This window comes from Suricata suricatta, chromosome 1 (assembly GCF_006229205.1).
Source record: "Suricata suricatta isolate VVHF042 chromosome 1, meerkat_22Aug2017_6uvM2_HiC, whole genome shotgun sequence".
Taxonomy (NCBI): domain Eukaryota; kingdom Metazoa; phylum Chordata; class Mammalia; order Carnivora; family Herpestidae; genus Suricata; species Suricata suricatta.
Genome location: NC_043700.1, coordinates 72,132,275 through 72,147,252, shown reverse-complemented (window position 1 = coordinate 72,147,252; position 14,978 = coordinate 72,132,275). Strand labels below are relative to the sequence as shown.

Here is a 14,978-nt window from a genome sequence, read left to right as displayed (position 1 = left end):
TTAGTGAGAAGAAATCAGCTGTTACTCTTTTAATCAGATTTTTTGAGACCCCAAAGCTGAACAGGTGAAGGGGATTTAATACGTATTCCTTTCTTACTTTAATGCATTTAAGTATAAGATTTAAGTATAAGCATTTAACAATAAGAGTTTGAAGACTATGTATAAGGTTAATGTCTTTCAGATCAGGAATTAAACAATCAATAAACAGAATTATGTTTATTCTTTAAATACTTTTCAATGAATCAAAACTAAATTTAAAGGAAAATTTTACCTAATTAAGATAAATGTTGATTTAGTCAACATATCTATCAAATGTTTATTATTATTATGACCCTATTAAGCACCACAGAATAAAATGAACAAAAAAATCACTTCCTGACCTTAAGGAGTTTTTCATCTAATGAAAAGGCATGAACAGAGCCCTTAAATCTGTAAGTTTAACTCTTCTTTAGCATTCATCTCTGTAAACTGAAATCTAAGATAAAGTTAAATTCATAACTCATAATCCAGTGTTGAGGGCATATAAGCTAAGACTGAAAGATAAGTAAGAGTTAATAGGATTTGGAATTATTTTTACAGTAAATGCAAAGGAAACATATGAGTATTTTTATTATATAATACATGCACAGAAATATTTTGGTAATGTGTTCTCATGTCAGAAATATTTATACATGTCACAGATGAAGTTCTTCAGATCATGGAAGAAGAGCAAATGCCACTCCCATCTATTAACTTAATGCTTCTCCTAAAATCTACCTGGATGAATGTGAACTATGGCATTCCAATCTCTACTTAATTCTCAGGGTTCAGGATCTCCAAAAGATTCATTTTGTTTACTGTCTCAAGGAAATGCCTTATACCTAAATTATACTTTTAAAACACAGAGGTACTACAGATTTCAGTAAAAAAAAAGCCTGGCCTTCACCACAGAGTAATACCTTCACTCTTAATTCTTCAACTGTATTAGCATCTTTAATGATGACTTCACATATTTATTATATCTAGGTTGTGATCTCAAGCTACTGCAAATCCTAGTTGGCTGGATGAATAAATGGATGACATGTGAAGAGAATGTGCCAATTTATGACTTAGCAATGTAACTATAAAAAGTCTATTGCTAAAATCTTATTTACTTGACAAATATTTACTGAAAATTTATTTCATCAGAAACTATATCATGTAACATTCACATAGATTATTTTCATTTTCTTTTGAACCTCCTGGACCTCATTAAGTCCATATAGGAATTCAATTCTATACATGGGTCAATAATATAAGTAATATCCATTAATATAAAATATATTCTCACTCTGGTTTCAGACTTTATGCTAGAAGTTTATACTTGAACTTCAATATACAGCATAAATTACCACAATATTGGCTAAAAATGTAATGCCATTCACTTAGTCAATATAGGAAATAGCCACATAATTAACTGATGGCAAAATTATCCTAAACTCAGGGTTAGTACTATATGAATATTGTAAAAATGAAAAAGAAAATACACACACACACAGGCACACACACACACACACACACATACACACACACACAGAGTCCTCGTTTAACTTAAGATGTTCTAGAAAGAATTGCCAATTCTTACTATAATCACTTCTAAAGAACTACCCTTTAGGAATAACATCTAAACGGGGAATTCTGACTAAATTACCTACAAAGGGGAGTAAATAAATGACTTGAGATAACTTCTTCTAAATGAAACAAAATAATCACAGTGTTTCATGAAGAAAACAACTAATTTTGCACATCTAGTGAGACACTATAGTTTGAAGAAGCAAAGAAAAACAAAAGCAGAGTATTAAAAAAGAGGCATTTCCTGCATTATTCACTGTCTCACCTCTGATGCAACAGCAGCTTTTCTCAAATTATATTTTACAAAAATTATCCACATGATTAATTCCACAAAGAGGATTCTGTGATAAAATACGCTATTATCATTCCCATTATAGATTCAACAATATACATTATATACATATTTTATGCATACAAACACACACACACACACACACACACACACACACACACAATACACACATATTTACTAAAGGCTCTAAGAGGCCCTTCAGTAAAAAAAGGTAATTAAATTCAAACAACATTTATGAAAGTTATTTCCCATAATGTATTTTTTTCACAGAACATCCATTATCATCACATAGTACACAAACTGGAATTTGCTCTACTAGAAATTTTGGATAGTGAAGGGCGCCTTGCTGGCTCAGTTGGTGGAGCATCCAACTCTTGATTTTGGCTCTGGTCATAATCTCAGGGTTGTGGGATCAAGCCCAACACTGGGCTCCACACTCAGCATGGAGCCTGCTTAAGATTCTCCCTCCCTCTCTCTTCTGCCCTTCTCCCCTGCGTATGTGTTATGTTTCTAAACTTAAAAAATAATATAAAAATAAACAATAATAAATTTTTAAAAAATAAAAAATTAATAATGGATAGTGAACACTGACCAAACAAGCACATAGCTACCACAAATCCAATAAAGGAAATCTATACATACTGAAAGAAGTAAGGCAAATGATTTAAGAATTTTAATATCCATTGATCTTGATAAAATTATGAAAACAGATGAAACTTTAAAAATTTTTATTTTTTTGACAGAGTGCACAAGCATGAGTGGGGGAATGGGAGAGAATCTCAGCGCAGAGCCCAATCTCATGACTCTGAGATCACGACATGAGCCATAATCAAGAGTCAGACCCTTAACCAACTGAGCCATCCAGGCACCCCAAGAATTCAAAAAACTTTTTGACCGCAAGTCACAGTCACCTGAAATAATCTATTCAAGAACAGAATAAAATTAGTATTCAATTGAATAGGAACTGATAGTCCCTAAGTCCACACCCTGCCCCTCTATTTCTGTTTCTCTCCAAGTTCTCATAAACCTCTGTGTTGTATTACAATTGTTTGTCCTTCTCATTCGACTATACTTTCTTTAAAAAGAGGAGCTTTTCTCTTAAAAGCATCCAATATATGCTAAATAAAAGAATAAATAACACAAGCAGGCATAGAGAGAAGGGCTCAGAGCAAATAAATTCACCCAAAGCTCTGCAGAAGAGTGTGCAGAAAGATGGCAGTGGAGTAGGACCCTAGGCTCACCTTGTCACACAAACACAACTAGGTAACTATCAAATCACACTTTATACCCCAGAAATTGACCTGAAAGAACAAACCCCACAATGAAAGGGAGACCGGAGAGCATACAGAAGAAGGTAGGAAATGCAGAGATGAGGTTTAGGGGAAAATGAATCCTAGCAACTGCAGAGGAGAGGTAGCTGTGATCATGGAGAAGGCCACGGGACAGAGAAGCAACAGGGGAACACACAAGAACATTTCCCCCAAGACACTGGCTTGGAAAACAATTGGGAATGAATTTGTGAGTTCCTGCAACCAGAAGGCTCACAGCCTTCCCATTTTAAAGGTCAGCAGGCTTGGCTGAGACAGAGCCTGGAGGGCACTGCCCTGATCGCTGGAGAGAAGGCAGGCAAACAACTGAGAACAGACAGCATATAAACAATGATCTGAAGAACCCCTGGGGACACAGTGGGGTGATTATTCCCTGTCCTCAGAGGTATCCCTAAAAGCCAGGGTTCACACAGACACCTCTCTAGGAACAAAGGAGATGAAAGGTGCTATCTCCCTCCCCCACCCCTCAGCATTAACAAAGAGCCACCTTCAGGAAGCAGCAAAATACCAACACTGGCTGCTAACTTGCTTACACCAGCCCCCTGTGCTCCAGTGGAACTGACTGTCTCAGTCACGTTTGCCTCAGCATGGAAGGCCCCTCCAACAGAAAACCAGCAGAAACCCTTGCCCAGAGAGTTTCACAGGGTCTCAGTTCCAGTGGAGATGGTGACAGACCTCAGTTCACAAGGAGGTCACAGCACACCTACTTAAAACTCACCCTACTGAGGCCAGGAGTCAAACTCTGCCCACAGCAGAATAGGAGGGCCTCTGCAGACCACTGGCCTGAAGGATAAAGCAGACAGAACACAAGAGAACCACACAAGTATATGCTGGAGACACTTCCTCAAGTGCCAGGCGCTGGGCACCACATAGCTTCTTTTTCATAAAGCCATTAGTTTTAGAAGCAGGAGACATAAATGTCTTTTCTAACAGAGAAGAAGGCAGAGACTTAGACTAAATACCAAGATGAAGGAATTTATCACAAATGAAATAAGATAAAGTCAAGGCCAGAAATCTAAGCAAAACAGATGTAAGTAATATGCCGGATAGAGAATTTAAAGCAATGTCATAAAAATACCAAATGGGCTTAAGAAAAGAAGTCATCAGTGAGATCCTTACAGAGATAAAAGAGTTAAAAAAAGAATCAGAGATGAAAAATGCAATAAACAAGATTAGAAACACACTTGATGCAATGAACAGAAGGCTAAAGAAACAGAGGAACAAATTAATGACCCCAAAGACAAAGTAATGGAAAGTGATGGAGCTGAAAAAAAGGGAGAAAGAAGACTTCTACAAAATGAGAACAGACTTAGGGAACTCAGTGACTCCATCAAACATAGTAACATTCATATTATAAATTCCCAGAAGAAGGGAGAAAAAGGAGGGGAGAAAATGTGAAGAAATAATGGGTGAAAAATCCTCTAATCTGGGAAAGGAAACAGACAGCCAGATCCTGGAGGCACAGAGAAGGCCCATGAAAATCAACAAAAGCAGGCCAATACCAAAACATAATTACATTCACAAAATATAATAATAAAGGAAAAAACTTAAAAGCAGCAAGACAATAGAAATAATTAACTTACAAGGGAACACCCATAAGGCTACCTGGAGATATTTCACCAGAAACTTGACAAGCCAGAAGGGAGTGGCATAATATAAGCAAAGTGTTGAACGGGAAAATCTGCAGCAAGCCTATCAATCAGAATAGGAGAGAACGATTTTCCCAAACAAAAATTAAAGAAGTTTGTGATCTAACTAAACCAGATTGCAAGAAATATTAGAGGGGACTTTTTGAGTGAAAAGGAAAAACTAAAGTAACAATAAAAAGGCAGGAAATACAAAAGCGGTATAAATGAATATTTCTGCAAATACCAGTCAAGGAACTCACACACACACACACACAAAAAGGATATGAAATAACATATCACTAAAATGTGGGTTAAAATGCTATGAAACTAGAAGCCAAATATAAGAAAAAATCTGGAAAGCTCACAAATATATGGATGTTAAACAATATGCTACTAAAAAATACATAGGTCAACCAGGAAACCAAAGAAGAAATTTAAATACACAAATGAAAACACCATGGTCTAAAACCTTTGGGATTTACCAAAACAAGTACTAAGAGGGAAGTATACAGCAATATAGGTTTATCTCAAAAAGCAAGAAAATCTAAAATAAACAATCTAAACTTATGCTTAAAGGGGCTAGAAAAAAAGAACAACAAACAATGCCTATAGCTAGCAGAAGGAAAGAAATAATAAAAATTAGAGCAAAAATAAATGATAAACAACTAAAAGGACAACTGAACAGATTCATGAAACCAGGAACTGATTCCTGGAAAAACTCAAAAAAATTCATATCCAGCTAGACATACCAACAAAGAAAAAGCAGAGGACCCAAATAAATAAAAGCACAAATTAAAAAGGAGAAATAACCAACACCATAGAAATAAAACAATTATAAGAGAATTTTTAATGAAAAACTATATGCCAACAAATTGGAAAACCTAGAAAAACTGCATAAATTCCTAGAAACATATAAATTACCAAAACTGAAATAGGCAAAAATAATAAGCAAAAATAAACAACTGGAACTACATCAAAATAAAAAGCTTCCACACAATGAAGGAAACAATCAAAACTAATAGGCAACTATTAGAATGGGAGAAGAGACTTGCAAATGACTTATCAGATAAAGGGTTATGACCCAAAATACACAAAAAAACTTGTAAAACTCAACGTCCAAAAAATGAATAATAATCCCAAGGGCAGAAGGCATGAATAGACATGTCTCCAAAGAAGGCATATAGAAGGCCAACAGACACATGAAAAGATGTTCAATATCACTCATCACCAGTGAAATGCAAATCAAAACTACAATGAGTTATCCCTCACACCTGTCAGAATGGCTAACCTCAACAACATAGGAAACCAACATATGTTGGTAAGGATATGAAGAAAGGGGAACCCTCCTGCACTGCTGACGGCAATGCAAACTGGTACAGCCACTGTGGAAAATAGTACAGAGGATCCTCAAATAGTTAAAATAGAATTGTCCTATGATCAGTAAATGCACTACTAGGTATTTACCCAAAGATTACAAAATTACTAACCCAAAGGGATACATGCACATTGATGCTTATAGCAGTATTATCTACAACAGCCAAATTATGGAAGCAACCCAAGTGTCCAAAGCCTGATGAATGGATAAAGACAATGTGGCAAGCATATATACACATACATAAATTTAAATAATATTAAATACATAAACTATATATTTAAATAACATATAATGGAATATTACTCAGCGATAAAAAATAAAATATGACCATTTGCAATGACACAAATGAAGCTACAGAATATTATGCTAAGTGCTAAGTGAAATAAGCCAGAGAAAGACATATACCATATGATTTTACCTGTATGTGAAATTTAAGAAACAAAAGAGCAAAGGGGAACAAAAGAGATAAGCAAACTGAGAAACATATTCTTAACTATACAAAACAAACTGATGAGTTTTCAGAGGGGGAGGTGGTGGAAAATGGGTTACTGAGTGATAGAGATTGAACAGTGCACTTGTTGTGATGAGCAATAGGTAATATATGAAGAAGATGAATCACTATACTGTATACCCAAATCTAATATTACACTGTATGTTAACTGGAATTCAAATACAAACAAACAAATAAAGCAAGCAAGCTCAGTAGAAAAAATAACATTTAAATGAAATTTAATAGACAGTAAAAACAAAATATTCTAAAAGTTTAGTTAATGGCCTCACCATACTGATGTAATAAAGAGCTCAATACTATAGGACTTTCTTAGAGAAAATAAGCGTAATTTAAGAAGACTTAATTTATATTTCCAGTAAGCAAATTGTACTCAAAATTCATATTCTATGATTGGCAAAAAGATAATCCTTTGTTTTACTAGCTCAATTATTTCTTCTAAAATACCACATCACTTTCTTAATAAGGGATAGTGAATTTACATGAAAAACATTTAAGTGCACCCTAACTAGAGTATACCGTGAATATCTAAGCACCACAATTAAAAGAAGTAAATCTCCATTTACATTAAATTCTATAATGAGTAAAACTCAATGACAGTAACAGAAATCAAATCAGTGGCAACTTGAGGTAGTAACAGGGGTAGAGATTGATTGTAAAAAGGTACAAGGAACTTTCTGGATTGAAATGGGTGTTATAGCATTGTGTATATGTCAAAATTCATCAAACTGTACACTTAACATATATACATATTTACTGCATATAAATTATTTTTCAACAAAGTTGATTTTTTTAAATGAGGTAAAAGTAATCAAGTCAAAGGATAACAAAAAACAAAGATCCCGGGGGTTGCCTGGGTGGCTCAGCTAGTTAAGCATCTAACCAGCTCAGTTCATGAGTTCAAACCCTGGGCCTGGAACCTGCTTAAGATTCTGTGTCTCCCTCTCTGTCTGCTAGCCCCCTCAACTGCTCACAATCTGTCTCACTCTCTCTCTCAAAGATAAATAAACATCTAAAGAAAAGAAGAGAAAAAAACCAAAGACCTTATTTATAAATGAACACAACTAAAGAATTGGGTTAGGACAAAATACCTGAAAAAAAAATGAACACTTAATTATACACAGTAAGTATGGGAGTATGTCATATGTCATAATGGAAAAGATCAAAGGCAAAAGCCCAAAATATGTGGACTTAAGACCATTGTTACCAGTGAATTATTAATTATACAATTACATAAATATTTGATTGAATAGTAATTACCCTGATGTTGAAGATACAAAACAAAACACAGTGCTTTCCTTCAAGAATCTTACAGTCTAATGGAAGAGAAATAAAAACCAAAGGCAACTTAAAGGCTGCTCTAGATGAATATCAGAGTTGGAACTGTATGGCAAAGAGGAATCAAAGAAAGCTTTTCATTTCCAGAAAGACTGCTGTGTATCTGGGAGATGTATTTTTTATTTAACCATAAATATCCTATCATGTGCAGAGTACCAGGTATATAAAAAGCAAAGTAGTAAGAAATAAGGTCTAAGCAGTAAGTGAGGCCTAAAATAAAGAAGGATAGTTTTCTGCCATGGTTTAGAGTTGATTTGCTTTTCTCCCCCTGCCCCTACCTTGCTTTGTTTAAATTATCTACTTCACTCAAAATACTCATCACAACTATAGAAAGGAAAAGTTCACAAAACGGAAAGTCAAGAGCAATAACAATGTCACATATTTAGAAGAGAAAAACTAAAAAAGAAGAAAAGTAGATTTATAAAAAACAAATAATAAGAGATTCTTAGTGATTGAAAAGAGAGAAACACTTCAACTATAAAGATCGGGGGGGGGGGGCGCAGAATTCAAGTAACAAAAATCCAAATACAAACTGACATAAAAAAATCATAAAAATGGTAATACCTGGTTTTATTATAATTCTTAAATTAATAATTCAGAGGTACAGAAACACCTGAATCTAAAATGACCAAACCTTTTATCATAGCCTTCATGTGAAAAAATATTTTCCAAAATAGCAACAACCTATGTATTTTAATGAAAAAAAAATTTTTTTAAATCAAACTAACAGTATTTTAAATTAAGTTTTGCTACTAATTAACTACTCAGACAGGATGCTAGGCCAGACTACATGGTGCTTCTAGATTTTCTATATACTCTATGCATTTCTGATAAATGGGATAAGAATAGATGACCTGGCAGAAGGCTCAGACAATAATATGTGATTTACAGGACATGAATGCAGCTACCATAAGATTTATCTGACAGCCCTCTCCGATAGTGGACTGTTGAGTATCCGATGGAATGATTTCTAGTCCAGAAAGTCTACTACTGAGTAGCCATACACATTATTTATTTATTAGATGTTTTGGGTTGAAACCATTTTTAAATGATGCACTTCACAATGCACAGTCATAAATTTAGCTTTAAACCCAAGAAGGGAGGTAGTGTTATTGGAATGTATGTCAGACTGAATTAGGATGAGCAAAGCAAAGCTTTTATAAAGTGGCCTTGAATGCAATGTCAATTCTTTCAAAAATGATATTAATGTCAAATGAGCATGATACAAACACTTTACACAACGCTGGAGTAATATTACTTGAAATATTTAGCATTTTCTTTAAATTCAAATAGATTTCTACAAGGTTTATACACAAACACAACAAATACTAGGCACAAATAAGTAACATGTTTGTGAAAAACTAAGTCTGAAATTGATAATTTGTTCAATTGTCTGTGCATCAGAGAGTATAGTTTCCTGAAGAATGTATACATCTTATTGTAAGGTTAAAAAAAATTTGTATCAAGCTTTGAAGAGCAAGTAGTTCTTGAAATATTTTATATGAGATTCAATATACGAACAAACCTAATTTAATAAATATTAAGTATTTTAACTTTACTCAAAAATGCAATGCTGAGTATTTTATGAAAGCTTTTCAATTCTAAATAGTATTTTTGCCTTAATGTAAATGGGATAAAATATTAAATGGTGTCTAATCAACCTAATAATGAGTAAGTGAATACTGAAAAATATAATCCTAGTTGAGGCTTTTAGAAAATATATAGTGATCTCTCTGGTCTTAACGACAGCAAACCAAATGTGATCATTTCCTCATTTCTTAAATTTAGGCTCTAATCTTTCTTGTGTAATAAAATGTAGCTAATTTACACACTTTGTTAAAAAGAATACAAAAAGAAAATAACTTTTGAGTGGATTCAAGTAAAATAATCAGAACATAGCTGACTGTCATGAAATTAACACCAACTAATTTGTAAAGTTTTAAATCAAATTTGCAGATGTTAAGTTCATAAGCATATCCCATTATTTATGTGATTAAAAAGGAGTTTTTGACCTGATCTTTCGATCTTTGGCACTCAATCCTCTCCATCTCTCCTTAAAAAATTAATTAAAATTTTAGCAATATGCTAGCTTTTCACTTCCCACCCTACCTCAGACTAAAAAAAATTATCAATCAAACTCAAGCCATCCCCACCCAGTATCTGCAAAATGTCGACTTCATATTCAATTTCATATCTCTTAAGCTTTCATGTAGAAAAAGACAGTTCACTTCTTAACAAAATAAATCACTTCTGTGACTGCCAATCTGACCTCTTTGAATTAGGAAAATTCAAAGTGAAAAATGTAATTATCACCCCAGAACAATCTGTATACATCTGGAGCTAATTCTTGGTTCATTTTTCACATCATTTTTCACACTGTGCTACATCTTATAGAGATGTTGTGGAACTTTTGAAGAACTAATAAGAAATGGTAAGGACTTCAAATAACTAAAACTATATTTGATTTTATTCAAACAAAAATCTTGAGAATCTCTGACTTCTGCAACTTACTCTACTAATTGATCTTCATATCCTCTTTGATTGGATTAGTATTAAACAGCACTGTGACATCCATGATAAATAGGTGCATTAAAATATGTCATTCTTCATCTTTTTAGCTTCTAACATTCAACTACATAATATACTATCTGAAACAGCTTTGATGTATCACGAATATATTCGACTAAACTAGAAAGTGGAACTTTGTTACCAAAATCCATCTATAAAATAATCATATCTCTATAAACAAATTCATACTTGGTGATGAAATATCCCAAACTGTAAGCAAATGCTTCTAAAGAGTAAGGGTAATTTTGCATTGGTTTAGAATGGTATATGCTAATTTACATCCAAGAAATAAGCAATTATTTCAAATCAGATCAATGAAAAATCTACATTAAGCTTTTAAAGGAATGGAGTTTTCTAAAGGAGATGAGTAAATTATAAAAACATGATTCTTACTAAATCTAAGAATAATAAGCTCACTAGAAACATAACTACTCCTCACAAGTTCATTATAAAAAATCCATCAGGGTGTAATCTCCAGAAGTAATTGTTCTTACTGCATTTTATTGACAATGCATAGTATTGATTTTTCACACCTTCTATGATTCTTTAATTTGTATTCATGAAATGTCCATCAGCACAGTCTAAATAAATTTGGCAATATAGGCACTAAAATGAATAAATCGATGCAAAGAAACATTAATTTTGCATTATCCTTATTCGTCAGGCAAGTAAACCACAAGAGTTGTAAATGAAGGTCAAAGGTTTTGAAATGGGTCAGAACCCTTGACCTCTAGACCAATACCCTTCCTATTAAAAACGGCTATTTTAAAGTTTTAAGTAGGGGAATTTACTACCAGCAAGGTATCATTTTTAAAAGACTACAAAGAAAACTCTCAATAAAAACATTCAACTGTTTAATTGCAAAACAGAAAATAAAGACCATCACAGGATATATGATTTTTACGTAAGTTTTCTAAAAATCATTGATGTTTACCATATGAGGTGTAAAATTTCTGAACACTGGAAGCAATTTTGCTTTAGGAATTTATTTACTACATTTTATTATGATGGCTGCCATATTTTTGTTGACGTTTTCCCAAATCTACTCTGTATGTCAAAAATAATTAGCAATGACAAGAATTCAAAATTATTTATCACTCATTTTATAACCTCTACACAAAAGGGAAATAAACCCATTATTCCTAAGGGAGTCAGAGTGGCACTCCACAAGGTACAGAAATAAATCTGTTTCTATAACCTTAATATATGCAGCAAAGAAATTTAGCCATCTCATGATCATTTGCTGTACATATTTTTTAATGTGACTCTAAAAACCTATTTCTCATTCATCTGTTTTCTCTCAGCACTCACTACAAAATTATCTGCTAGTATCAAAGACAAGAAGTAATCCTTTTGCAATACAAATAAAATTTTTAAACTGCAAACTTAAAACTCCATTACAGCCAGAATTTCTACTGAAATATTTATAACTTCCTTATAAAATAAATTCATGCAAGAATTTACTTTAATCCAACATTTATTCTTATCACTCACCTGAGAACACAGTAGCATAACCAATTCCACAACTGAACTACTAGACTTCATGCAAACCAGACCTATTTTAAAGAGAATTTAAAAGAAAAATTACAAAGCGTCAAATATGAGGAATTTCTTATACAACTTTATCCAAACTCGTTTTTAAAATAAAATTAAACATCTTGCTAAGAACCAAACCCACATACATTTGATCGTAGGAGTAATCAAGGTACTCTGTAATTACCTGAAACTTAGTATCAAAACTACAATTTTTTCATAAACTATTTCATTTCATTGTTCAAACTACTAACACACTTATTAGAATTCCACATATAATGACATTTCACAATACTCATAGAAATGTGCACAACATATGCCATATTGATCAATATCATCTACATTTTGTTTTGGAGAGAGTTGATTGTTACACATGCAGAGAAGGGAAATGGCTCCCTGACCTTTGCTTTCTCCACCACACTCTCTCCCTTCAACCCACTAGCTATCAATCAAGTTTCCATTTTGTTTCATGGCAGCAGACATCCCAAACACTCTTATTAGTACCTTGACCTGTGACCTCACACTAAACCTTAACAGAAGTGCAAACGTTCTGTTATATATTCTTGATTTCTTGTAAATAAATTCATTTACATTTTCTCTTTTCTGTTTCATTTGGGTTCACCAAAAATATCCCAGGAAGGAACTTTTAAACAATTAATACATATGTAAAGACTGCCTTAGTTTTGATTACCAATAAAATCTGAGAAAGTTCATTCAAAGAACATTTTATAACCAGTATATTTAAAAAAGCAATGCCCATAATTAAAAGCACTAAATTAGTATATTACATTACTAATAATCAGAAAATCATAATTTTTCATTCTGTATTTTTCTAAGCAAACACAAGTTCAGAATCCAGGGTGTAAAATAGTTCCTGGTGGCCCCTTACATACTATACAGAATTATATTCTTTCTTTCTTCCCATTAAAGCTCTTGCAGGCATCCCATTCCATCCTATTCCCTTTCTTTAATCTTCTGCCTCTGTAGTTCTTCCTCCTTACCTCTTTTAGTCATGTTGCCTCATACCCACTGATGGCATACACTGCCATTCTGTAGCCTTATAAATAGCCTTCTCATTAAATAGATTATTCCCCCCCTCACTTGTTAGAAAAGAACCATTTTTCTCAATGTCTGAAAAAATATTTAACATAAAAATAATGATGGTAATACTGTCAGCACCAGCATAAAACTTAGCTACAGAACATCTACATGTTGCATTAAGAAAGCAGGTCATTAACTAAGTGAATTATGGTTTCTGTAGAGCTGCAATGAGCATAGCTTTGCAGGCTAATGCCAAGGCCAAAAGGAAGCATAGCAATAGTCCATCTCTCATTGCTGGCGTAGCCCTCTGCTGGTCTGCAACCTTGCTACATTCCATAAAATGAACCAACTGTAGCAAGTTTCATATATTTCAACTTCAAAATCTACTACTTCCAAAAAGTAAACTCAGATCTTCCGTCCATTTTATCACCTTTCCATTAGGGTAGAAGATAAACAATTCTGAATTCTTAAATTCAATGCAAGCTGAAAATAAGACCACAAAGATAATGTCCACAAACTTCTTTTACACCAATATTTCTCATTTTTTTTCATTATTGCTCCCCACATGGAAGCCATTTCAGACCATTTTTTTCTTACTTGTACCCCTGTAAAATTTTAATACTAAAGATATACTGTATCTGGACACTGACCCACTGGATGGTCAGAAACCATTATAATACCTAAAATATTTCTGTTCCCCTCGCCCAATACCAGTTTTTGTTCCCACTGAGAAAATAAATTTCTATCTTCTTAAAATATGATCCTGTACTTTGGGAAGTGAAGTCAACACTAAACGTGATCTGATAGCAATGATTTGTTTTCCTATTGTACCATAATTCTAGGGGCAATTCCAGTACTCTCGTGTTATTATTTTAGTCCTTACTATAATTAGAAATAACTGTTGAGTAATGGTGAAATAGCAAAATGTTTTAAGGTATAGGAAAATTAAGATCACAAAGACCCCATAACAAATCTTAGATTTATAAAGTATGTCCAATAAACTTACATATGGGAACTGCGAGATGGAATAAATTTTTTAAGTAATTTTCTCTTTATATTGGAAGACCTCTTTTAAAAAACAGAAGTAATACAATATCAATCCTTATATTTGAAAGGTTGAAATGTTGAAAAAGAGGGTTAATACCACTACAATTGACATCAGAAAATACATGTTCTAGGCAAGATGTAATATGAAGTGTTACCTCTAATTGAACTTTTACTTTTAAATCTAATTTCAAGCCATCAGAAAATACATGGGACAGAAAAACAATTAAATGATATCACCAAGAAATAATAGCATGAAAACAGTGGGAGAATAGGGAGAAACTATTTGATATTAATAAAGACTTAAGATGCATAACCAAACACAATAAATTGACTTTTTTGTATCTTAAGAAAATCAATTGTAGGAAAACATCTTCTAAATAAAGATGAATATGAATTGAGTATTATATGGCATAGAACTATTATGAATATTAGGTGTAAGAGCAGCAATTATGATTATATAAGAAAATATCCTTTGCTACATGGGTTATTAAGACTAAAATGACAAAATGTCTGGAATTGTTTAAAGTACTAAAACAAAATAAAAGGAGGCAGATATAACAAAGAATTAAAGCAAAACAAAGATGGTTTGGGTATTTAGCAATGAGTTCACAGTTACTGTAAGTATTTAACCTATTTAAATTTTTTTCAATAAAAAAATAATTCAAAAAATGTAAAAGTAGAAGTGCCTGGGTGGCTCAGTCGGTTAGGTGTCCCTCTCTTGCTCTTGGCT

At 33.0% G+C, this 14,978-nt stretch overlaps 1 protein-coding gene across 6 annotated transcripts in view; it reads right to left on the bottom strand.

Annotated features, from left to right (window-relative positions):
• Positions 1 to 14,978, bottom strand: part of LRBA (LPS responsive beige-like anchor protein) — a 688,703-nt gene that overhangs the window by 474,721 nt on the left and 199,004 nt on the right. For 5 of the 6 annotated variants that reach the window (XM_029940220.1, XM_029940227.1, XM_029940238.1 and 2 more), the window contains one exon: positions 12,122 to 12,183. In XM_029940220.1, the coding sequence (XP_029796080.1) occupies positions 12,122 to 12,183 (62 nt within the window). Of the gene's footprint in view, positions 1 to 12,121; positions 12,184 to 14,978 lie in introns of those variants that run through there. The other variant, XM_029940254.1, reaches the window with a different exon arrangement.